Below are 26,639 nucleotides of genomic sequence, written 5' to 3'. Positions count from 1 at the left end.
CCCGCGGGCGACCTAGGAACTCCGGGTGCCTTTCTTTGCTCCCGCCCTGAGCCTTCTCCCTGCGAGTCTAGGTTGGAGAGGCTGCGTTGGATTTTCTGATTCGGCGCCCAGAGCTCCCAGCCAGCTAAAACCCGAGCAGTCACTGTACTCCATACGGGGGTGTTTCCCATAGTAGTGCCACCCGAGATTATTTTAAAAGGTGAATGAATGAATGGCCTTAAAAATATTTTAGTGTGCAATTTAAAAACGTGTATCTAGCAGGTCTTGCATAGGATAAATGATGCTGATTTCCCGTGTACTGTCGCGATGTAGCAGCTCTTGCAGGGGCTGCTGGGTGGAGGAGGGCAAAGGGTGTAATACTGTCCACAATAAAAAAGTTAAAGGCATGCACTAAAAAATAGAAAGTTACGTAAAAGCTGTGATTCAGTTATAAAGAAGGACCGCATAAGCTTTAAGACATCCTGATCTCAATGAGTGGCTGTAAATCTCGGAGGCTGTGAGGAGATAACAAACACTCCCCTGCAGTTTGCCTCTGGGGGCAGGCGGGGGCAGGTGAAACGTGATCCCTGTGCTCCCCTCACCTCAAAGGCAGAAGTGCTCTGTGGAGGTGGAAGGTCCAGGTAAGCTGGAGGTATGGCGGGTGTGTCTTGCCTGCCACCCCTGGGATCTGGGATGAGACTGGGACCCCTGGAGTGGGGAACAGGTGTGAAGTAGAGCGGATGGTTTCCTAGGGCTGCATGACAAAGTAGCCCAGGCCAGAGGACTTAAAATAACATGAATGTGCTCTCTCCCAGTTCTGGAAGCTAGAAGTCCAATGGCCAGGCCATTCCAGTCCTCGGCGTTCCTTTGCAGACCTCTCACTGCAGTGTCTGACGCTGTTGCCACCTGGCATTCTGTCTGTATGTGTGTTTTCTCTTCTTAGAAGGACACCAGTCGTTGAGATAGGGTCTGTTTTAATCCAGCATGACTTTGTCTTAATTTAACTCATTACTGTGCATTTAAAAAAGACCCCGTTTCCAAATAAGGTCACATCTGAGGTTCCAGGTAGACATGAATTTGGGGGACACTATTCAACCCCCAGTATCGGGGGGGAGATCTTCTCAGTGGGGTCCCTGGTTCCCTACACAGACAGGCCCCACATCCCATGCATTTGCACCTGGTGTCCATGGGATTCTGCTTACAAAGTCACCAGATCTTCAGGGATGTTTCCTCATTTGGGAGTAGCTGTCTTTCAGCCAATTTATTTTTTCTTATTTTCTGGACCTACTAAGTCCGTCTCCGTCTTGTGTTGCTCGTCCAGGCTGTAACTTTCCTTTGCTTCCCTTGGGCTTTTCCCTGGGGTAGAACGGTCAAAGCGTAGCGTATTCTGGGCATCTGGAGAAGAGATCCGGTCTTGGTGGTTCAATTAAAAAGCAGGGGCAGTGGGGTGGTAGACCAGGCAGTAATGGTCCTTTTGTAGAGGTGGTGGCTGAACGGATTAGCGAGGGCTGCCCTGGAAATTGGGCGTCCTTGCTTATCATGGGCTCAGGTGGTTGCTCATAGAGTGGGAGGAATGGCTTTGACCTCATTTGCCCCTTTCCAGCAGGAAGGATTTCTAAGAACAGTATAAAAACTCAACCAGCTCAGTTACCTGAGAATCCTGTCTTTTATATGTAAGTAAGTGTGTTTTTTTCTCTCTTCCAGCCACTCAGAGGAGCAAGGCAGGCAGGTCTCATTAACTGTGCCTCACCCGTGCCATAGTGCCAGATTAGTTCACTATCTTGAGGGCTTGTTCAGGTTTTACAGGTTAGAAATAGAAAACTAACTTGGGGTTGATGGTCCGGGCCCCCTGTGATTTGAAGCTGGTCCTACGAGGTGAATCCTGGGTTTCTTTGGTTATAATGTCTTACCTCCCCAGTATATTGACTGTTTTTCTCCTTTATTTCTTCTCCCTGTTCAAAGAACATGCTTCTCGAGAAAAATTGGCTTAATGGAGAGAAAAGCAAAGACTAGGGGGAACCCAGTCTCCACACTAGCCTCACCTTTTTTTTTTTTTAATATGTTTTATTGATTTTTTTTACAGAGAGGAAGGGAGAGGGATAGAGAGTTAGAAACATCGATGAGAGAGAAACATCAGTCAGCTGCCTCCTGCACACTCCCCACTGGGGATGTGCCCTCAACCAAGGTACATGCCCTTGACTGGACTCGAACCTGGGACCCTTCAGTCCGCAGGCCAACATTCTATCCACTGAGCCAAACCGGTTAGGGCAGCCTCACCCTTCTTAAGGAGTGAGGGCTGGCCTTTTATTTTTCCCAGAGGAATTTGATTCTGCTCCTACCTTTCTCCCACCCCCTCCCACACTGACCCCTTTTCCCTTCCTTGAATAAGTCAAGCGCATTCGTGTCTCAGGACCTTTGCACTGGCTGTTCCCCTGTACTTGGAGTCAGCTTTCCTCTAATTCCGTCCCTCCGTGTCAGTCTAGCAAGTCATCCTGTTGTATTTTCTTTATTGCATTTACCAGCACCACAGATTATTTCCTGTTTATTATCTTTCCCCCCAGAATATATGCTGCACAAGAGTAGGCCTGCACGTGCTGTGTTCGGTGCCAGGCCTCAGTGCCCAGAACAGAGCCTCCCCGGCTGGTGAGAAGAATGACTCGCCCTTAATTTCCTCATCTGTAAATTGGAGAAAATGTTTTATAGGCCGTTAGGAGAAAGTGAGAGAACCTAACAACTGTGTGTGACACGTGGCAGGCACCGTGCCTTTCCAGTTACGATTGCTGCATGTGAGGCTACGCTCCTTCCTTGTAGTGCATGGTCGGGGTAAGGCTTGGGGTTTGTGACCACCCTCCAAGGGGTTCACACTTGTGGCTGGCAGCCCTTACAAGAAAGACATTGTTATTCCATTGGACCATTGGTTTGGAGTGTGATTAAGGCTGGGAAAGTCAGCAGTTTGGCTAAAAGTTACACACCTGCTGAGGTCTGGGACCCAGGAGCCAGACCCCATCAGCAAGGTCTCTCACCAGCCCGGATAAGGCATCCTGACTGGTAAAGGAGAGAACGGACCCTTTTTGCACCATATCCCTCTGGAGAAGTCTCTCTCTGCCCTCCCTCTCAGGCTGCCTGTATTCCACACTCAGCCTTAAACTTCTTTCATAGTCCTTCCTGGCCCATTTGCTTCTGCTGGAACATATGTACGTCCCCCTCTGACCTTTCTGCAGGGCCTGGGGGCGCCATCCAGTACAAGGGGGTCAGTTTTCTTACCCACCACACCTGTGCCCTTGAACTTCTGCACTTACCATGGGGGAGGAGCAGATCATCGCCAGGCTGGTCGTGACAGTGAGGCTGTTGGTGATGATGTTTTGGTAAGAAGGTATATGCCCTCATGAATATTCAGATTTAAACCAAGAGCCACCTTTTTTTTTTTTTTTTGTCCCTGAAAGATGCATCCACAAACGTTCAAAATTAATAGGGTCTTGAATCCCAACAATGGGCGGAGGGCCACCTTCTTTGTCCTTCAAGCCTCTTTCCCCTCCACCGTGGTTCTCGGTCCCCAAACTCAGGCTGTATATCTCACAGTCCTTGTCACCCTGTGTAGTAACTTGTCCTGCCCACTCAGCTGTGAGCTCCTTGCAGGCATGAGGTGTGTCTGGTGTCTCGGCATGCCCAGACCAGTGTCCCGTGTGGAGAGGGACTCGGGGGTGTCCACCGCCTCACCTGCTGCAGGCACAGCAGTGGGAGAGCTCAGAAGGGAAGGACCAGGCTCAGATGGACTCTCCTGGGGCATGTCGAATGGCTGTGCAGGAATGCTTCCCAGGGATCCTAGTCGGGTCTTTGGCATGTGCCAGGAGACACCTGGCCTGGCTGGCTAGCTTGTGTGAATAGCTATGATGCTGGCTGTGGTGCCAGGCACAAGACCAGGTGGAGGCTGGCTCCAGCTTCCTACAGGCTTGCATCTTCTACTCTCAGATAATTCGGGGTGGGGGAAGGCGGGGGAGGGGCAAGGAATGGGGGAGGGGTTAGAAATGGAATTCCCCACAAGAGCAGATTCACTGGCATTGACCAAAGTCCATCGTAGGGATCTGAGGACAAGAACTACTGGTTGGGCCCAGATCATCACCCCCAGACTTCTGCCCGGAGGTTCCATTTTTCTCCTCAAATTTTATCTCCTAATGACCTGCAAATAGAACTTGTTCTTCTCTCCTTTTGATTTACGTCCATTGGACATCATTTTCAATCTCTGATTAGTAGGAAGTAGTTATGTGAGGAAGCAAAGAAAATGTTCAAGGACCCTCATGCTGTGATTTAAGTCTTGAGTATGTGGAAGACTTTCTGACTATGGAGATTTGCAGATCCTTGGGGGCGGCCGGGGGGCGGGGGGGGGGAGGGCGGGGGATCATACCCTCCCAAAGTCATGTGACAAGCCCTACTTGGCATGACCTGGTAGTTTTATCTTCCGGGGCCACAGGCTTCTCCTCCTCCATTGGGTGTTTGCCTGCTCCCAGGACGGGAGCCACAGAAGACCTTGGGGATCTTCTCACCCTGCCCAGATTGGAGCTCTGCAGAGACAAATGCGCCTTTCCTATTCCTGAGTGTGCTTCCCTGCACACCTAAAGAACTGCAGCTGCGTGAGACCACGTTTCTTGAACCAGTGGACAGATGAATGACATTTTTACTGATTTGCGACTGAATTTATTCACAGATCTTCCAAAACACCACCAACGAAAAACAACGTTTAGTGATGAGAATGTGTGTGGCTTCTGTTTAGTGAGCATTTACTATGTTTGAGGAAAGGTGCCAAGCGCCGGAATATGTATTATCTCGCTTACTCCTCAGTGCTGGAATTGACCCCGATTTCTAGGTCAGAAACTTCAAGACGCAGAGGGTGTGAGTTTGAACGTAAATTTATTTAAAAGAACATTCATTTTTTAGCAGAGACTAGAGGTACAAGGCAGGGAACACGAGCTGCCATGTGTGACTGTAGGGTCTGTGTTTCAGTTTGTTACAATGGTTCTACTAGAGCTGGGTTCTAAAAACACCACCCCGAGAAGCTAAGGCCGAGGGCTCTGGCCTTGCTCTGGGTACTGGGAGGGGCTGATTGCACAGCTTTAGTTATTGGTGCTGGTGGGTCCGGCGCCTCCCCTGTGTGTCGTACGTCTCACCTTGAAGTGATTTGGCCTTAATGTTGCCTGTCCCGGTGGTGGACATGGTGGGCTGTTCTGACTTGTCACCTTGGGGCCTCCCTCTGTTGCCTGAACTCTTTTTTTTGTTGTTGTTAATCCTCACCTGAGGATTATTTTTCCATTGATGATTTTCAGAGGGGAGAGACAGAGAGAGAAACATCGATGTGAGAGAAAAACATCCATTGGTTGCCTCCTGCACACACCCCAACTGGGGCCGGGAATCAAGCCTGCAACCAACGTATGTGCCCTTGACCAGAATCAAACCTGAAACCCTTCGATCCACGGGCTGACGCTCTAACCTCTGAGCCAAACTGGCTAGGGCTTGCCTGAACTCTTGACAACTGGATGTGATAGAATCTCATTCCAGCTCCACCCCTTGCCCACATTATTTTCCAGGGACCTCTAAAGCTTGCACATTCTTTTATTTCTCCCAACATTAATATTTTTTCTTCTCACTCCTCCCTTTAAATTCCTTGAACTTCCTCCTTGTAAGGCTGAACATCTGTCCCCTTGTAGAAAGTGGCAACCCAGGTCCATGCTGGAGGATTTGCCTAGGTCCGTGGTCGGCAAACCGCGGCTCGCGAGCCACATGCGGCTCTTTGGCCCCTTGAGTGTGGCTCTTCCACAAAATATCGGCTCTTCCACAAAATACCAACTTCTGCGCCTGGGCCACGAAGTTTCAATTGCACTGTACGTGCATGCCCGCACGTGGTATTTTGTGGAAGAGCCACACTCAAGGGGCCAAAGAGCCGCATGTGGCTCACGAGCCACGGTTTGCCGAGCCGCAGTTTGCCGACCACTGGCCTAGGTCATCCTGGATTGATTTTTCTATTTCCTTAACCTCCTTTTGGATTTCTGCACCACCAGGGGCCAGTTCTTTCCAAATCATGAGATACACCCAGCTCTACCCATGAGAAAGTATTCCAGACACTGGAGATGGCTTGCATCTGCCCAGCTTAGTTCCAGGAATGTGTCATCCAGGCTTTTCAAACTCAAATGCTGGCTTTAACAAACCCTCACCTACTGACAGGGCTGCCGTATGCTTGTGGTGCTCAAGCTGTTATGTTGTAAATCAGCGACCCGACATTAGATGCCTTAATGAGCCAAATTTTGGAGTCCTTTATTATTACACCAGCGGGCTTAGAGGAATATTGTTCCCAAAGTCTAAGCCCTTCATGGAGGGCGCTCTCCCTATTTATACTTTTTCTCAGTCATTTGTCTTCCAAATTTGGAATGAGACTTCCGGACCTTCTGAGAAAGAAGGCCTGTGTGCTGAGAAGGGGCCACAAGACCATATCTCAAGGCCTGGCCTGGCACCAGCACTGACAACTCTGTCTGGGGCATAGCTTCTGGTCTCTCTGGAATGGGAGTGGTCTTATTTTTCCTATTATTTAAGCAAGCAAGTGTTTACAGAAGCCAAAATAGCAGGGTTAAAATTTCAAACAGCAGTTTTTACACAAGGTAGAGGTTACTATGCTTCAAAGGGACCTGAAACAACTGGCCCTCCAGGTCCTTCCTGGAGGCGAAGATGGGGCTGTTAGTATAAAGAGGAGTTTCTTGCTGTCCAGCTTGCTGAGATGGTCTGGACTGTCCCTGGAGGTGGGTACAAACAGATGGAAGATTGGTGAGAAATGGGGTTGGGAGGCTGGAAGAGATACAGTGGGGCCTTGACTTACGAGTGTCCCGACTAACGAGTTTTTCGAGATACGAGCCACCTCTCGGCCGATTTTTTGCTTTGAGTTGCGAGCTAAAATTCGGGTTATAAGCCAGCTTCAGATACCCCATCGCTAGTTGGCGCAGCGAACTTCACAGTGAACGCCAGAACATCAGCCCAGCATCACGTGTCTCACTCGTTCACTTTTTGATTTGACATACGAGTAATTTGAGTTACGAGCTCTGTCACGGAACGAATTAAACTCGTAAGTCAAGGCCCCACTGTATTGTGATTCAAGGTGGTGTGTATGTAGCTTGGAGACTCCCTGACTCCCATGCTTCACCTCTGAGGACAAGACTGAATCAGAACTTGGCATCCTCTATTGAGTTCTTCGTCTTAGAAAATGAAAACGCTCAGTGTGCCCATGACGCTCAGCCAGGACTTGGTCTCAGTGCATCTTATCTATAGAAGAAGCAAATGATCTTGGAGCCTTACTTTCATCTGCAACCCAGGACAGTGATCCCTGCCCCACCTGCCTCCCAGGTGCCCCAGGAGAAAGGGGGGGGGGTGGGAGCACTCGTCAACCTCAGGGGCCTCTGGGTTGTCACACGGAGAAGGGGCTTGGCGGGCGCTCTGGTTGGCTGGGGCAGACTGTCTAAGTAAGGGCAGGACTTTAGAGGCTTTGAGCTGGCGCGGTGCCCTTGCCCTTGACTTGCTCTTTGTCTTCCTAAACCACACAGCCCCTTGGGTGAAGGGAGTGCAGCCAGCCATTGTCTAGTGTGTCTGAGCACCTGGCAGAAGGAGGTGACACTGTGGTTCTTCTCTTTTCTCTCTTTTTGTTTCGCCTTTTATTAAACACACACACAAGTGTGTTTTCTTGCTTGTTTAGGAAACTGCGAACGTGAATACCAGCAAACAGAAGTGAGTAAACTTCCCCCACTTGGAAGTAATCTGCTGGAATTTTGGTATAGATTCTTTTGGGTGGGGGGGGAGTGTCATCACAGTACTTTTTATTTATTTATTTAAATTCTTTATTGGTTAACGTATTACATATGTCTCCCTTTTCCCCCATTGACCTCTCCCTGGCTGCTCTCACCCTCCAGCACATGCCCTAACCCTCCTACTGTCTGTGTCCATTGGTTATGCTTATACACATGCGTATGAGTCCTTTGGTTGATCTCTTACCCGCCCCCCCATCCCCTTCCCTCTGAGGTTTGACTGTCTGTTCAATGCTTCTCTGTCTCTGGATCTATTTTTGTTCATCAGTATATGTTGTTCATTATATTCCACAAATGAGTGAGATCGTGTGATATCTATCTTTCTCCGACTGGCTTATTTTGCTTAGCATAATGCTCTCCAGGTCCATCCATGCTGTTGCAAATGGTAAGAGTTCCTTCTTTTTTACAGCAGCATAATATTCCATTGTGTAGATGTAGCACAGTTTGTTAATCCATTCATCTACTGATGGGCCCTTAGGCTGTTTCCAAATCTTAGCTATGGTAAATTGTGCTGCTATGAGCATAGGGGTGCATATATCCTTTCTAATTGGTGTTCATCACAGTACCTTTTTATTTTGGATATATATATATATATATATTTTTTTTAATAACATTGGAACACTTTACTTGCTCAGAACACTTTATTTCGCAGTATACCATGCACCCATTTTCATATCATTCTTCTCCACACAATTCCTAATTATCAGACGTTAGCAGAACATTAGAAATTATTATGTCTATTTAGGATACATAATTCAAGAACATGGTACAAAAATCAAGCTCTGTACCTTGTGAATAGGCTTCCTTGCACCCCTGTCCCATCCCCCTAGTTCCCCTCCCTGAAACTTCCCATCATCCCGATTTCTTAGGAATCCTTCCGGAGTTATTCTCTATATGAAGAAACACAAATGTGCCTAGCCGGGTTGGCTCAGTTGGTAGAGCGTTGCCCTGGGGACTGAAGAGTCTTGGGTTTGATTCCAATCAAGGGCACATGTCCTGGTTGCAGGCTCAATCCCCAGTAGGGGGCGTGCAGGAGGCAGCTGATCAGTGATTCTCTCTCATCATTGATGTTTCTCTCTCTCTCTCTCCCTCGCCCTTTCTCTCTGAAATCAATAAAAATATTAAAAAAAAAATTTAAAAAGGGAAACACAAATGTGTGTTCTAATATACATAGTAGTATAAAATTTACACACTTTCTTTTTGCCATTTAATTTTGTTTAATGTTTACATTTTAATAATTTAAATATTTTATATGAAACCACCAAATAGAAGCTCCATGACCAAAATCTTTTCTGTTCATTGTAACAATAAAGGTATATAGTAGATACTAAGTAAATTTGTATTTAATGAATGAATGGCATATTTCTTTTTGCTCATTTTCTATCAAACATACATTTTATTTTTAAAAAATGCCATCTTAGCATATTATAACTCAATTTGTTCCTACCTGTGTATACTAAATAGCTTTCTGTGTCAGTAATTATTCTTCTACAGTATCGTGCATAATGTTTGAGCACATGGATACACTATGATCTGATTAACTCATGTTGTTGGACATTTAGGTGGAGCTGCTTATTATTTTAATTGAAGTATAATTTATATGCAGTCCAATGCACAGACCTTAAGTGTGTATGCAGTTTAGAGTGTACAGTGAGTTTTGACAAATATCTGCACTCATGTAACTTCCACCATAATCAAGATAGAGAGCCTTGCCATCAACCTGCAGAATTCCCAGCGCCCCTGTCCATCTCTCACCCATCCTGCTCCTGGCCCCAGGCAAGCCTGATCTGCTTTTTGTCTCTGTCGACTAGATATTTAGAGCGAGAGGAAGGGAGAGGGAGGGAGAGAGAAACATCGATATGAGAGAGAAACATTGATTGGTTGCCTCTCACACACACTCCTACTGGGGACCGAGCCCGAAACCTGAGCATGTGCCCTGACCGGGAATTGAACTGGGGACCTTTCGGTGCATGGGCTGATGCTCCACCAACTGAGCAACACCAGCCAGGCCTGGGTAAAGGCTCTTTTGAAGTAACAACTATGCCATTATTATACCTAACGATATTAACAGTAATTCATTTTCCCCAGGTGTCTCAAAATTGGTTTTTCTAGTTGGTTTGTTCAGTCATGGTCCAGATAAGGTCCACGCATTCCATTCTTAAAAACTTATTCTTAAGTCTTTTATACTCTAACTAGGGGCCCGGTGCATGAAATTCGTGCACTGGGTGTGGGGCGGGGGGGAGTGTCCCTCAGCCCAGCCTGCCCCCTCTCACATACTGGGAGCCCTCAGGCGTTGACCCCCATCACCCTCCAATCGCAGGATCGGCCCCTTGCCCAGGCCTGACGTGGGCTTCGCTTTAGGCCCAGGCAAGGGACCCCTAGCTCCTGGGACTGCCAGCTTCGACCGTGCCCAGCTCCCATCGCTGGCTCCACCCCTACTTCCTGCTATCACTGGCCAGGGTGGCAAAGGCGCCTGATTCTCCGATCATGGCTGGGGGGCAGGGCAAAGGCGGCCCCAGAGCCGCCTTTGCCCTGCCCCCCAGCTCTTAGCTCCCCCTGGGTTTCCAATCACTGTCAGTGGCAGGGGGCTTCTTCCTGCTTTCCCTTTCGCCTCCCTGCATTGTGCCTACATATGCAAATTAACCACCATCTTGTTGGCAGTTAACTGCCAATCTTAGTTGGCAGTTAATTTGCATATAGCCCTGATTAGCCAATGAAAAGGGTATTGTCGTACGCCAATTACCATTTTTCTCTTTTATTAGTATTGATGATCTCTTTGCCTCCCATTCCCTTAAAAAAATGTTTTTTTCATGATTTTTGAAGAAACCAGGTCATTTGTCCTATCCTTGATTTGGCGTCTTATTTCTTCATGGTATCGTTTAGCTTGAGTTCACTAGTAACATTTGGTTTATATACTTCTGTGCTCTTGTGGGATTTTAACCTGCTTGTTATCTAGCTCTCAGCTCAGACATCATTTCCTCGGAGGTGCCTTCCCTGAGTCCCAGACAGGGTCAAGGCGGGGCACCTTGTTATATGTTCCAGACCACCCTGGGTGCTCCTTTAGCACTCAGCGCAATTTGTAATTATTCACTTATAAATACGATTATTTCGTTTGGATCCAGCTTCCCGGGCCCGTGAGGGACAGGCAGGGGCTGGGCTTCCCAGGTCTAAGCAGTTGTTGCAGATGAGCAACCCCTCTCCCCCCGCCCCCCCCCCCCCCCCCGCCCCATATACACACAGACACACCACCACCACCACCAGCGTCCGTATGTGCACATCATGAGCACCTTATCTGAGGTCTGTGCCTTACGGCCTACACATTGCCTTCCTGGACTCCACTGTCGAAACAGTTCTTGCATGTGGGGTAGGTAGTATGGCTGCCAGTAACTCCATCCTTCTGGTAGAGAAATGGCTCCAAGGGGTCAGGGACTTGGCCAGGGTCCCCTTATTACGTGGGAGATCTGGAGCCTTAAAACTTTGCAATGTGCTGTCCAGAGTCTGATTTGCGACAAGCAGAGGAATTGCAACCAGCCTTGAAGTCAGTGATGGTGTAACATGAACTTCCCCTTCAGTGGGGCCGACACTCTGAGCAGCTACTGAGGAGGTGAGAAGGCCCGTGGAGGGGGTGGGGAGTGTTAAGCTGTTGGCTCTGAGCTGAAATCTCTGGTTGGCCTCTCCCTTTGCGATAACTCTCTGTTTTGAAGTAATTTCAAACTTACGGAAGAGCTGCCAGCATAGTACACAATTTTAACACATTTGCCTTACCATTCTCTTTTTCTGTCTTTGTCTTTTTCCCCTGAAATGGGGCAGACATACCCCATTATCCCTTAGTACTTCAGGGTTCATTTTGTATGGTTACTCTTTTTTTTTTTTTTAATAGTTTATTGATACTTAGAGGAAGGAGAGGGAGAGAGAGAAACATCAATGTGACAGTGCAACATCAATCGGCTGCCTCCTGCATTCCCCCTGCCAGGGATCGAGCTTGCAACCTGGGCACATACCCTGGACCAGGAATCGAACTGGCAACCTTCAGGTGCACAGGACAATGCCCAACCAACTGGGCCACACCAGTCAGGGCTCATGGTTACTCTTAAGCTGGGGCATGAAGTAGTTTCTGGGGGAATTTTTGTCAAACCACTGCCAATATCTTCCCAGGTGTTAGGAGGCCCTTTTGCGGGGGGGGAGGGGGGGCGGGGGGGATCAGCATTCTGGTCAGGAAGGAGGAAGCCTAAGGGACTTGAGTATTGCTGGCCGTGAGTCTGCAGAAGGCAGAGCTCTGGTTTATTTCCTTGGACCTCTCTGTGGCTTAGTTGGCAGCCTCTTTATCCAGCAGCCATTTACTGAGCCCCATGTGTAACCTGCAGACCCATGGGAGCCTCTGCCAGGACTGGGGGCCTCAGTGAGAGAAATGACTACTGTCCACATGAATGGGTGCTTGCTTGACATACATCCCCTTCCATTAATGAAGTCCTCAGACAGCCTACTCTAGTAGGTACTGTAATTATCACCATGCTGCAGATGGGACTTGCTAAATTTACTCGCCTCACAGGGTGATCTGATCATAAATTACTAACGGAGCAGGTAGTGGTGGGTAGTCATGCTCCAGGCATGTTGTCTTTTAGTAAGAGGTTTATCTTTGTCTTAAGCCCTGTCCGTTGTTTCTGTTTATCTATGTTAACACACCTCAAAAGACACTTACTCTTGTTAACCGCCCTTAATCCAATCCCCCACCACCACCTGGCTTTCTCCAGTCTCCATGTCGTTTTTTTTAAATATATTTTTATTGATATCAGAGAGGGGAGAGGGAGAGGGAGAGAGAGATAGAAATATCAATGATGAAAGAGAATCATTGATTGATCGGCTGCCTGCCGCACACCTCCTACTGGGGATCGAGCCTCAACCAGGCATGTGCCCTGACCAGGAATTGAACCATGACTTCCTGGTTGATCAGTCGAGGCTCAACCCCTTAGCTACACCAGCCGGGCTCCAGGTAATCTTCTTTATTCCCCCTTCCTTAATTTCACATGCATAAAGGAAGCTGCAAAACTGTTCATGTCTGGGTCATTTGAGACCTTGCTCCCTGGCATATCTACACTAATAAAAGAGAAAAATGGTAATTGGCGTACGACGATACCCTTTTCATTGGCTAATCAGGGCTATATGCAAATTAACTGCCAACTAAGATGGCGGTTAATTTGCATATGTAGGCACAATGCAGGGAGGCGAAAGGGAAAGCAGGAAGAAGCCCCCTGCCACTGACAGTGATCGGAAACCCAGGGGGGAGCTAAGAGCTGGGGGGCAGGGCCCTCGGGCCGCCTTTGCCCTGCCCCCCAGCCATGATCGGAGAATCAGGTGCCTTTGCCACCCTGGCCAGTGATAGCAGGAAGTAGGGGTGGAGCCAGCGATGGGAGCTGGACACGGTCGAAGCTGGCAGTCCCGGGAGCTAGGGGTCCCTTGCCTGGGCCTAAAGCGGAGCCCACGATTGCGGGGCCGCTGCAGCTGCGGTTCCCCGCTGCCTGAGCCGGACGCCTCAGCCAGAGGCGTTAGACCTGGGCAGGGGCGGAGCCTGCAACCGCGGGGAGCTGGGGGTCCCCTGCCCAGGCCTGACACCTCTGCCGGAGGCCTCAGGCCTGGTCAAGGGGCCGATCTGGTGATTGGTGATCGGAGGGTGATGAGGGTCAACTCCTCTGGCCGAGGCATCAGGCCTGGGCGGGGGGCTGAGCCAGGGATTGGGGGGATATGATGGTCCCCTTGCCCAGGCCTGAAGCCTGGGTCAGAGGCATCAGGCTTGGGCGGGAGGTGGAGCAAGCAATCAGAGGGAGATGGGGGTCCCCTGCCCAGGCATGATTCCTGGGCCAGAGGCCTCAGGCCTGGGCGGGGGCCAGAGCCAGTGATTGGGGGGAGATGGGGGTCCCCTGTCCAAGCCTGACACCTCTGGCGGAGGCGTCAGGCCTGGGCAAGGGGCCGATCCTGTGATTGGAGGGTGATGGGGGTCAACGCCTGAGGGATCCCAGTATGTGAGACGGGGCAGGCTAGGCTGAGGGACACTCCCCCCACACACACACACCCAGTGCACGAATTTCGTGCACCGGGCCCCTAGTGTTTTATAAATGCTTATAGAACTTCAAATAAATAAATAAATAACGTATACAAGGCCACACAGCTCATAGAGGGCAAGGTCAGGATTTGAACCAGGGCTTTTAACCACTGTACCAACAGTGACATCCAGTTGCCTAGGGAAGTATGAAAAGCTACAAAGAGGAGGTGCTGTGTGAGCTGAGTACGAAGGATACGCAGAAGCTGGCTAGGCAGAGAAAGTTCATTACCAGGGCCCAGGGCAGCCTCTGATGGTCACACATCAGTGACCTTCGGGCGGCAGTCTGGTGAGTAGCCAAGAGAGGGAGCCAGATCAGGAGCGTTGTTTCTGGGGAGACGGATCTCCCTAGGTGTCTGCGCTGGTCCGCTGGTCTGCAGAGCCCATGGAGAGCTTTGCGGAGGGTGTGAGGAGGGAGGGATGGATCCCTGGGAAATGGCCTTGGGCTCGGAGACTGGGTGTTGGCAGTGAATCAGAGCCATGGCATCTGAGCCAGGGCAGGAACTAGGGAGACTCCAGAGTTTCAGGAAGTAGGGTCAAAAGGACCAGCTAACTAAGAGAGGGAAAGATTTCAGGTTTCTGACTAGTTGGAGCGAAGTGATTTTCCGTTGCCGAGCATGATGGGCCTTTGTCATAGTGAGCGTTGTTCTTAGAAAGCTCCTTCGGGCAATTGCTCATTTCTGCGTCAGTTGTGCCATTTAGGGTCGGTGAGTGCACCCCATGATGGGGCCACAATGACAGGATAGCCTCACGCGAGTTTCTCAGAACCCATCTCGTCATTAAGCGATGCGTGACTATAAATGGTGAACAGAACCAAGTTCTCTGCCTTCGCAGAGCTTGTCGTCAAGCATCAGGCTTGCAAAGCACAGACAGGTGCCCAGGAAGTCCGGTTCAGTAAATCAGGGAATAGGGAGCGAAGGAGATTCCTCAGACTGCCTCACACTGGACGGCTTAAAACGACCAATGTTTGTTCTGTCACAGCTCTGGAGGCTAGAAGTTCGAAATCGGGGCCATGCTCCCTTCAAAGGCCTTCCTGGCCTCTTCTAGTACCTGGTGGCTGCTGGCAACCCTTGGCTTGTAGCTGCATCGCTCCTTTTCTCTGCCTCCATCTTCATGTGGCCTTCTCCCTGGGTCTGTCTTTGCCTCGTCTTTCCTCTGAAGATCTGTGTCTGTTTTTCCTTTTTATAGAGACATCAGTCATTGGTTTAGGAACTCATTTTAACTTGATTGTATCTGTGATGATCCGATTTCTAAATAAGGTGATATTCTGAGGTTCTGGGTAGACGGGAGTTTTTTTGGGGGGAGAGGGGCACTGTCCAATTCAATACGGGGGGGTGGGGGGAAGCTTCCATTTTCCCATAAATTCCCAGGAGACTCCAGTGCCTGAGGTCAACTGACTGCAGTTACAGAAACCCTGAACCCTGGATCCACAGGGGAACCGAATCCCAGCTGGAGCGATTAGTGGATGGTGGTGGTGGTTACTGTACTCACCTGTTTGGGGTGCATGTTGGCATCAAGGTGCCCAGGAGGCAACATCAGAGGGAATCTGGAAATTGGGGATGGGAGTCAAATGTGTGGAATAAACAGCTTTTGAGGCCACAACTTAGGAAGGATGACCTGAAAGGAAAGGAGGCAAGATCCAAGGGTCAGACCTGTCCTAGAGAACCAGCATGGAAGGGTGACCCCTGTCCTAGATAACAGGGAGGAGAAGGGGGTGTGTGAGAGAATGAAGGGCAGACCCAGCAGAGAAGCAGTGCGGATGTGGTCATATTAGGACATTGCTGAAGTAATGAACTTGGGTGGGGAGGGTTGCAAAAAGGCCGTGTGTTGTCCATGGAGGCGTTGTGGGGCACAATGGCGTGGGTGGGAGGGGGACCCTCGATGGGGTGGGCAGACATGTCTTTGGGCACAGTTGAATGCCTGGCAGTGGCTCTGGCTCCTGGGAATGAGGTGTGCCTGGAGCCGGCCCCCCTGCCCTTTGCTGAGTTCAGGGGGCTGTGAGAGATGTGGTTGGTGGCTTGGGGTGACCTTTCTCTCTCTCTCTCTCTCTCTCTCTCTCTCTCTCTCTCTCTCTCTCTCTCTCTCTGCTTAAAGGAAACTAAAGGCCGGACGTCAGCAGGAGGGGATGTCACTGGCATTTTTTTCTTCATGTTGAAATAGTGTTCTCCAGAGATGTTAATTCTTTACCGAAAATGCTCCCTGGGTTTATGAAGCAATGGGGCACAGAGGGGAAGGGGGGTGATCCTCCGGCCTTGCAGGGCCTCCCAGGTCCGAGGTGTGTACTCCTGTGGCCTCTGAAGACCCAACCTACCCCCTCCCCTTTCTTTTTCCCTTTCAATTTGCAAGTCTCCACTTCCTGTTGGTCACCTTGGTTACCTGTGGTGTTGCTTCATGTCTTGCTACTCTTTGTTCTCAGGCAGACTCAACCCTGGAGCTGTTGCCCAAGCAACTGGCCCGGTGCCTGGAGGCCCAGCCTCCCTTGGGAGGCAGCGGTGGGCAGCAGTGAGGATGAGCATGGCCGTGGCGGCATTCCCGGAGGAGGAAGGCAGAGTGGTTTTCTTTCTGTGGCTGGGGTGGGAGAGCAGCTCGGCTCTGCTGTGCACCTTGTGCCGTTTATGGAATGGTTGTCACACCCCCTCATCTCAAGAGGGTAGGTGTTGGAGTGGAGGGCCTGAATTAAGTCACAACTGTCACGGGTTATCGTCCCATGAGAGGGAGAAGTGGGGTGGGGGTGTGAGCAGAGATCCAAGACTGGAAGGGCAGATACCGACACATGTGCATGCTCGAAGTTATCTCCTGCTGGTGGGTTGCTGGTGATGTTAATGTTCCTTGTACTCATCTGTATTTTCTAAAATTTCCATAGTGATCAGATATGTTGTAATTGGTTCAATGTAGCATTATTTTTGGAAGGAAAAACCAAACCTAAACTATCCTGTGGAGGCCCCGAAACATAGTGTTAAGAGCACAGGGTCCGAGCCTGGCTGGTGTGGCCCAGTAGTTGAGTGTTGACCTCTGAACCAGGAGGTCACGGTTCAAGTCCTGGTCAGGGCAGATGGTTTTGGAAGCTCCCATTCTCTGTAAACACTGACCTGCTTCCTCCTTAGAAATCCTCAGTGCTGTTGGTTAGACTGAGGTGCGTGCCACCCCAAGGCACGGACAGAGCTCTCTTTCCCCTGGAGTTCAGCATCCCAAGCTCCTTGTACCTCCCTGCTGGTCTTCATGAGTGATTGGAATTGCTTATTATGATTATTAGTTTTATTTAACCTAAAATTAGGAGCAAATAATTTTTTCTTACCTTTTCAAGTATTTGCTGTTCCCCAAATTTGGAGGTTTTGGTGATTATGGAACATCTCTTTTGTGTCAGGTATTGGGGGTCCCAGAGCTGGACAAGATTAACCCTGTCCCTGCCCTCATGATGTGTATTATCGAGGGTGAAGAACAGTGGATGGATGGATGGATGGATGGATGGATGGATGGGTGGATGGGTGTGTGGAAGGATGGATGGGTGGGTGGGTGGGTGGGTGGGTGGATGGCTGGATGGGTGGATGGATGGGTGAGTGAATGGGTGGATGGGTGGGTGGGTGGATGGATGGATGAATGATGGATGGATGGATGAAAAGTTCTTGATGTTTGGGGAGTATCTGATAGGGGCATAACCAGGAAACACTCTTTTCAGAAGTGACTTTTGAGCTGAGATCTGAAGGAAGAGTGGGTTAATAGTGAGGCAATTAGAAAAAAACACAGTGCAGGATACCCAGGGTTAAAATAAAGACTTCCCTTCCTTCCCTAATATGAGTCCACATGACCTTCAGACTCCTCTGAGGTCAGCCTCAAAAAGCCGGCAGAGCCTGTGTGTGAAGAGCACACACTGAATTTCCCCCCATCTGTCCTACCACAGTGTCTGGCCAGGGTCCCTGCCCGGCAGTCCAGGCTGTGGGCTCGGGGTCTTTTGAACAGTACTTGGGCTGGCCTGGCCCATACTCCCAGGTGCATCTGAGCCCAGCACAGGTGTGGAGTGTTGGCCACCTCTGCTGAGGTCAACACGGCAGGGAGGGGGACAGTGGTATCCTCGGAAGCCCTCCAGGCAGCCCCTCCCCCTCTGTCTGTAGCTGGCTTTGGGCTTTCATGTGGGTCGTGATTCACTTGTCCTTGGCTTTTCTCAGAGTGCTGTTCCTCTCAGACCATCCCCTTTCTGCTCTGGACCTCCCGGGAGAGATCTTGGGCAGCAAGAAGAGTGGTTTATTTTTGTTTTTTAATCTTCACCTGAGGATATTCATTCCATTGATTTTTTTAAGAGAGTAGAAGGGAGGGAAAGAGGGGAGAGAGAGAGAAACACTGACATGAGACACATCGATTGGTTGCCTCCTACACATGCCCCAACAGGGGCCAGGGATTGAACCTGCAACCGAGGTACATGCCCTTGACCAGGAATCCCATCCGTGACCCTTCAGTTCATAGGCTGATGCTCTAACCACTGAGCAACTGGCCAGGGCCAGAAGAGTGGTTTCGGAAGGACTCTAGCCTGCCTTGACTCCTACCACCTTCCTTTCCCCCAGAAGGGCTCCTCTGGTCTCGGGAACGCCAGGGCTCCCCTTTCAGGGGCCAGTTTCCCCCTCCCTGTGGGTTGCCCGGGGGAAGGCTGCAGGGCTGGGTAGGGGACACCTGGGGGAGAGAGGGCATAGCAGGCCACAGGCAGAGGGAGGATCCCCCCCCCCCGTAGGTGTTTACTCGGGTCACACCTGTGTTCACCATGCAAAACACTCCATTCAACAGATACTCAGTAGCCCTCACTGTGCTGGTTCCGGGGGTACAGCCGGGACCAGGAGAGAGAAGTGGGGGTCACATCCTGGGGGGAGTGGGGAGAACAGTTAATAGACAGGCAGACACTTCGGTCAACAGGAACTGCTAGCTGTGGGGCCGTATGGGTGCTGATGAGCGGCCTGAACAGAGACCCAAAGGAAGAGAGACGGCCCCGATGTCCAAAATGGGGGTCTGGTGAAGTCACGGCACAGCCGTACGGGGAAAGGCCAGGCCGCCATTGAAACATTGTTCCCATGTGCCTACCCCCCTTGTAGATTATGGACCCATCTTGTTTGCCCAGAGAAGTATCTGAAGAATCCACATAAAATGCAACAGTACTTCTCTCTGCAACAGGGCTTCTCTCTGCGTGGGGGAATATAAGTGCTATTTGTTATTTGCCACTTTTGAAAATCTGCCAGCTGAGCACATAATTTATAATTAGTAAAAAGAAAAGGACTACTTCTGGGCCGAACCCTGGGCGCCCTTGAGGCTTGTGAGGATGACGGATGTGTAGCACAGTGGGGTTGTTACCATTACAGGGTTCACTTTGTGGAAGGGATGATGTGGGGTTGAAGGGAAGCTGGGATGCATTTTGAGTTTGGCCTTAATACGGTGGGTGGGTGCCTGCATATCTAGTCCCTCTCTCTCCATTTTCCCTTTCAAACTGGAAACACAGTCATTGAAATAATAAAGTGGTTATACAGCAAATATTTTTTAAAAAATCCAGAGTGTTGAAAGGCATGAAAGTAAAAATCACACGAGGTCCCGGTGCTCTGAGATAACCAATGCTAACATTCCAGTGTGTATCTAATCATTTTTTCTACCCTGTTATTATTTTTAAAAAATGAAATAAACTACTGATATAACAAAAGTTGGATCTCCCCGCCCCCCGCCACCTCCACCCCCAAACTCCATCAGCGCCACCTGTCCCTGGGGCCCCGCCTGGTCATCTGCTCACCTGGGAGCACAGGCTCTCCTGTGTGTGACTCAGGTGATAAAGGACCAGCAGCCTGGGAGGGAGTCAGGAAACCTCTGCCGCCCCTCCACCGCTCTACCCCTCTTCATCTGTGCCCTCCCCGCAGCCTTCTGCTGGCCACACTGAGAGGAAGGTCACCCTGCCTGGCTGGTTCCTGCCCCCTTCCCGCCCGCTGGCTGCTGAGCGCCTGCCAAGTGCCTGCCTGATCCCGGAGCGCTTTCCAGGCGGCCCGCCCGAGCAGGCTGCTCTTTTGTTTCTGGAATCCAGGCTGCTCAGCGGAAGGGGCTGCTTCGTGCGCCCGGCTGCCGTGGCCTTCAAGCTGACTCAGGTCAAGAGTGCTTTGAGGGGAAGGCGGCTGCTTAGAGCAAAGCCCTTGTCATGAATGCCTTCCCCCCTAATTGGGTTAGGGAAGGGACCAGCTGGACCCGGGAACAAAACAGGACCAGCACGCTGGCGTCCCGCATTGCTGTTCACCTGCCAAAGAATCGCCCTCCTCTGAGTGCCGGGAAGAAGCCGAGGCTCCTGGCTCCTAGTTCCCTGTGGCTTGGGAGCTCTGCGGAGGGGACAGGCAGGGCTCCTTGCCTGCGGAGGCCCCGGGCCCAGCCGTACGCCCTCAGGGAGAAAGGGTAGTTCCACCGTCCAGAGCAGAGCCAGACAGAGGCAGAAACCTCAGCTTCCCTGAGGGCTGATTGCCCAGCTTGCGGGAAAGGCCGCTAAGGCTTCACATGCATGGCAGCACGACCCCCATTTTCCAGGTGAAGACACTGGGGTTCGGAATCCACATGCCCAGGCTAGTAAATAGTGGAGGTGAGATTCCACCACAGAACTGCCTGTCTCGACAATCTCTGCCAAGCTGCCCCTCCCCCCCCCACCCCATGTTGAGGAAGGAGTGTATTTGGTACAGGAAGGGATGCCGCTGTATTCTTTTTTTTTTTTTTAGTAGACTTCGTTTTTTAAGCAGTTTGGGGTTCACAGCAGTATTGAGCAGAAGGTACAGAGATTTGCCATATACCCCCCACACACACACCTGCAGAGCCTCCCCTATTGTCACATCCCCCACCGGAGTGGTACCTTTGTTAAAATTGATGAACCTACACTGACGCATCATTGTCCCTCAAAGTTTACATTAGGGCTTACTCTTGGCGGTGTACATTCTGTGGGTCTGGACAAATGTTTACTGACATGTATCCTGACATGTATCCCTCATTATAGCATCATCCAGAGACGCTTCACTCCCTAAAAATCCCCTGGGCCCTGCCTGTTCATCCCTCCCTCTCGCCCAGCTTCTGACCACTTATCTTTTTACTGTCTCCATCGCTTTGCCCTTTCCAGAATGTCCTATAACTGGGATCCTAGAGTATGTAACCTTTTCAGATTGGCTTCTCTCACTTAGTAATATGCATTTACATTTCCTTTATGCCTTTTCATGGTTATTCATTCTTTTTCCCCTGTGCCAACATTTTTTGAGCACCTGCCTCTGTGCCAGGCACATCCTGGGCACTGGGCAAGTGGTGTAAGCAACATGGGCATGGCCCCTGCTCCTCCGAGCTAGAGTTAAGCAGGGAGAGAAACGTAAGTAAATATTTGACATTGGAGAACAGCGTGCTAAGAGAGAGAACAAGGGGGCCTGATTGGGAATGAGGAGCGGTCGAAAGCCTTTCTTAGGAAGGACAATTAAACCAGCATCTGAGGGACGAGCAGAAATGGGGATGAAGAGCATCCCAGGCAGCTGCCTGGCTCTCAGAATGCTGCTTACTCTTGAGACTAGCCTTTTCCAGGAAGCCCTGCCTGCTCACCCTTCTTGACATGCATTGCTGCCCCTTCTGGAGGTCCATAGCTTTTGCTTCTCTGCACCGATGGCTTCCTGTGAGAATCTGCTCAGGCCTTTCCCCAGGGAAGCGTACAGAGGGAAGACTGACAGTGTGTTGCTTTGAGCTCTGTTCTCCCAGTTGGCACAAAGGAATATCCAGAAAGAGTTAAGCCTGGCTGAGTTGAGCAGGGAGGGGAGTCAGGATGCTGCATATCTGACTGATGTTTTGGGGCTTTGAACTGCCTCGATGAGGGCAGTGCAGCCAGGCCGAAGTTCACTTGGCTGATTTCCAGTAGCTGCTGGGACAGAGCCCAGGAATCTGAGATTGTGGTTGCTTCTTGTCAGGAGCCTTAAAGCCATAGGGCTCAGAGGAAATGCACCAGTAGCCTACAAGCTCGAGGGGTGGGGAGGCGGACTGCTGTTGAGGGGAGCTGCGGCCTCACATTGGCTGCTACTACTAGCTATCAGGCCATGACCCAGGAGGAGGCTGGCTGAGAGATCATGCTTGGCCACTCTATCCCCGTGGACACCCTGCCCTAAACCCTTCGATGACTCCCTGTTACCTTCAGGATGGAACAGATATCTTAGCCGTACATGCAAGCTGGGACCCTGCCACCCTCCCAGCCTGCTTTGTCCGGGCATACCCCGCCTGGCTGGTTGTTCCACGTGCTCTAGATTCGCAGATGGGACACCTGTGTGGCTTTGCAGGTGCTGTTTGTCCTGCTGAGCGTTCTTTCCTTCCTGCATCCTCAACAGGTCAAGTCCTAGATGTCCTTCCAAACCTTGGCTGGATAGATCTCTTTTGCTTGAAGTCCCCACTGACCTGCTGCTCTCTGCAGACCACCACACCTTCCTCTGTGCGCCCTGAGCACTGAGAACTCACCCCTGCACGGCTGTCTGTCTGCCCTCCTTTCTCCGCCCCCTACCTCCTTTCAGTTCCTCATTCATAGTTATTGGGCACCTCACCATGTTTCAGTCACACTGGGGTGATGGGAGTTTGAAGTCCCATGGTTGCTGAATAAATTCAAATAATGAAGATGGCCCTAACCCAGTGATGGCAAACCTATGACACGCGTGTCAGAGGTGACACGCGAACTCATTTTTTTGGTTGATTTTCTTTGTTAAATGGCATTTACATATATAAAGTAAATATCAAAAATATAAGTCTTTGTTTTACTATGGTTGCAAATATCAAAAAATTTCTATATGTGACACGGCACCAGAGTTAAGTTAGGGTTTTCCAAAATGCTGACACGCTGAGCTCAAAAGGTTCGCCATCACTGCCCTAACTGGTTTGGCTCAGGGGATAGAGCGTTGAACTGCGGACTGAAAGGTCCCAGGTTCGATTCCGGTCAAGGGCATGTACCTTGGTTGTGGGCACATCCCCAGTAGGAGGTATGCAGGAGGCAGCTGATTGATGTTTCTCTCTCATCGATGTTTCTACCTCTCTATCCCCCTCCCTTCCTCTCTGTAAAAAATCAATAAAATATATATATTTAAAAATAATGAAGATGAAGAATACCCAAAGAAGTCAAGCCACAGAATGGGAGAAAATGCTTGGAAATCATATATCAAAAAGAAATTAAGCTGGGATAAAAGCTTCTCTCCAGGCTTATAAAATAAATGAATGAATAAATAAAAGGTTGAAAAAAAGAAGGATCCACTAAAAGACTCCCAGTCTCGGATCTGGTGCTAGTTAAATAGAGCCGGCGGGGGGTGGGGGAGTGTTGTTATAGGACTATTTCAAACTCAGGTTCTTCCTAAGTAAACATAAGGCAAGGAACTAATTAATTCAGGCTTTGAGCACTTTCCATGACAAAGTTCTGGGCTCGAGAGAGAGCTGTGCTTTGGCGTCAGGCTCTCTGGGGGGCACAGCCAGGAGAGAAGAGATCCCAGCATGCATCTCAATTCCAGCCTCACTTTCCCAGGGTAGACCTCCCAGTCCTCAGAGAAGATGGGCCTTCTCACCGTGGCCAGAGCTTTCCTTCCTAGTCCACAAATTCTGTCAATGTCTTAGTTGCTCACCATCTCTCCTACCGGCCCATAAACTCCTTGCGAGTGGGTGATGTGTCCATCTTAGGTTTTCATAACAGCTTTACTGAGATATCATTCACATAACATGAAATGTACCCTTTTAAAGTCTATAGCTCAGTGCTTTTTGTACATGAGTATTTGGGAGTTCTTTGTACTATTATTTTAACAGCTGTTGTACGTTGAATTATATATATATATATATATATATATATATATATATATATATATATATATATACTCACATATCTATACATATATATATTTCAGAGAAGAAGAGAGGGGGAGAGAGAGAGAGAGAGAGAGAGAGATCAATGATGATGAGAGAGAATCATTGATTGGCTGCCTCCTACACAGACCCTCACTGGGGATCAAGCCTGCAACCCGGGCATGTGCCCTTGATTGGAATCGAACTTGGGACCCTTCAGTCCACAGGCCTATGCTCTATCCACTGAGCCAAACTGGCTAGGGCTGTACATTGAATTTCTTTTAAATTGTCTCTCACAATCCCAGCCACAGAGGGAATCAAGCCGTGGACCCTGAGAGGTTCCTGTGTGCTGGGTGCTTTATATGTATCTTCCATGTCATCCTCAGCTGCTGAGGAGGAAACAAGGGTGAAGACAGGTGACCGGGGGGCACAGCTTATTTGGGCAGCAGAACCCGAATTCAGATGTGGGTCTCCTATATCCTGTTGTGGCCTGTGTATCTCTAGGAGTTATCCTTTCCCTGGGAATGGAGCCGGCTGCCTCCTTCACTGGCCCCTGTCATTGGGAAGGGCCCTGACACGTTCTGAGCCTGTGCTCAGTGAGGGTGGATGGGGCTCGGTCCAGGAGTTCCTGGAATAGAGGGGCTGCCACCCTGGGACTCGAAGGAACGCGAACAGGATGTGGAGGGAAAGGGTGCCCTTTCACCAGCCAGAAGGCAGGCCCGCGCTCTCACCTTTCTGGGACATCTGAGGCTCTCGGGAGGCGGCCCTGACCACCCTTCTGCCCTGCCCGTTCCAGGAACTGAAGCTGCCTGCCTTCCGGGCCCACTCCCCGCTCCTGAAGAGCCGGCGGTTCTTTGTGGATATCTTGACCCTGCTGAGCAGCCACTGCCAGCTCTGCCCCACAGCCCGGCACCTGGCCGTCTACCTGCTGGACCACTTCCTGGATCGCTATAACATCACCACCTCCAAGCAGCTGTACGCCGTGGCGGTCTCCTGCCTCCTGCTCGCAAGTACGTGGAAACCGCTCCTTCCCCTGGGCGGCCGCCTCCTCCGTGAGCCTGGGTGCTCCCAGGTCTTTGTATGTCTCTGTGGTCTCTGCACGTCTTCTTTGCTCATCCCAGCTGAATGGGAGCTAATGTTATTAGTAATAATCAATATTTTCTTTAGCATCTGTAATGTACCAGGCTAAGCGATAAGGATTTTAGCATCTTGATCTTTTATTTTTTATTTCATTTTTTATCCCCACCCGAGGATATGTGTTTTTTATTGATTTAAGAGAGAAAGGAAGGGAGGGAGGGAGGAGGGAGAGAGAAAGAGAGAGAAACATCAATGTGAGAAAGAAACATCAATCAGTTGCCTCCAATATGTGCTCCAATGGGGGAATCGAACCCACAACCTTTTGGTGTATGGGACGACGCTTAAACCAACTGAGCCACCGGTCTGGGGATCGAGCCATGTACTTTTAATTAACACCCACTTCCTTATTAAACAGTGAGTTTCGGGGAGGGAAGGGAGCCTGAGACATAGTAAGGCCTCAAAAACATGCATATTTGTGGGATAAATGACATCATGGAGCGAGGGTTTCTTTAAAGCTGGGCTTCCACACTTCTCCAGGTTGCCCTTAGTATAGACACAGGTGGACTGACAGCGGAGCACATGCCCCAAGGTGGCCAGCGGCCATCATAACACTCCTTGGACATCTAGTATTTTCCCCTTAAAATTCAATCCGATTTTACAGTTTCCACCACAATATGTGATTGTCCTGTTCCCCCACCCTTGGGTCCTGCTGTTGCCATAAGGAGACGGCACCCGGTTTCTCCTGTTTCTCCGGTGGCTCTGTCTGCTCCCGGCAGCCTGCCATGAACCCCCACGGGCACGGGCACGGGCACCCAGCTCCAGAAGCTTTAGACTTTTCAAAATTACGTCTTGTTTTCCACACTGGCACCTTCCACCTGCTGTTGTTTATCATCCCTTTAGCTGCGTTGGGCTCACAGCCTTCCCGATTCGTGATTTTCTCTGCCTTGAGCCAGCTGGGTTTCCCATGCTACACAGAGGAGCCAGCCTGGCTGAGTCCACCCTGTTGGCTGCCTCAAAGTCCCCATCAGCATGCAGCTCTCTTTGGTCTTGGGAGGAGATGTGGGGCGTGTGAGACATCCCTGTCAGCGGAGGGCAGAATGGGCATCGCATTTCAGGCGGCCCAGGAGAAGCCTGCTCCGTGGCCTTTGGCCTGCCGCTGTCTGTGATCTGTGGGCTGCATCGAGGCCCGCCGGGGGCAGGGGACTTAGATTTCCATGGGACCACGCAGGCTCTCCCCCAGCGACTGTCTGGGGAGCCGGGACACATGAGGCGCACACTGGAGACTCCTTTGTGCTGCTGGGGCCGTGGCCGATGGAGGGGGCCCTGCAGACAGAGAGGCAGACGCCCCCACCCACATGTCTGAGGGCAGCAGCCAGCCTGGGGCGGCAGGACGGGAGTTTTCAGGACACCTGCCATATGCTCAGAGGCCCAAGGGAAGAAAAGTTTCCATGACAGCCTGAAATCCTATTCACTCCTCCCTGCCCTCTCCCCAGGCGGACTGACTGTCGGCCCCAAGGCGGGTCACCTTGCCGCAGGGCGTTTGAAGTTCTGCGAATTCTATACCCAATAATTCCCAGATAGATAAGAGGAGCCACAGTTCTTCCTGCCCCCACCTGTCAGTTCTCAGGTTTTGGGAGCTGCTTCCAGACAAGGGCCTGTGCACAGATGGAACCTTTTCACCTGTATACAGGCTCGTCTGCCCCATAAAACGGGGGTGGGTCTAGGACCCATATTTATAGGCCTATGGAAGGAGGTGGAAAGAGAAACAGCATGTAGGTTGTTCCATGGTGGACCAGTGGCAAAGCCACCCCATTGTCATATCTGAGTTA

The 26,639-nt window shown here is 50.4% G+C and overlaps 2 protein-coding genes across 3 annotated transcripts in view; one reads left to right on the top strand and one right to left on the bottom strand.

The window, feature by feature from the left end:
• PTTG1 (PTTG1 regulator of sister chromatid separation, securin) overlaps nucleotides 1-26,639 on the bottom strand; it is a 373,674-nt gene that overhangs the window by 82,764 nt on the left and 264,271 nt on the right. The gene's annotated exons all lie outside the window — the stretch shown is intronic.
• Nucleotides 1-26,639, top strand: part of CCNJL (cyclin J like) — a 47,245-nt gene that overhangs the window by 913 nt on the left and 19,693 nt on the right. Inside the window, 1 exon segment of the mRNA XM_059699098.1 lies at nucleotides 24,530-24,743. Coding sequence (XP_059555081.1) covers nucleotides 24,530-24,743 — 214 coding nt within the window.

The sequence above is a fragment of the Myotis daubentonii genome, chromosome 5 (assembly GCF_963259705.1).
Source record: "Myotis daubentonii chromosome 5, mMyoDau2.1, whole genome shotgun sequence".
NCBI lineage: Eukaryota > Metazoa > Chordata > Mammalia > Chiroptera > Vespertilionidae > Myotis > Myotis daubentonii.
The sequence above is the reverse complement of the archived record's forward strand: the minus strand, read 5'-3'. Positions and strand labels throughout refer to the sequence as shown.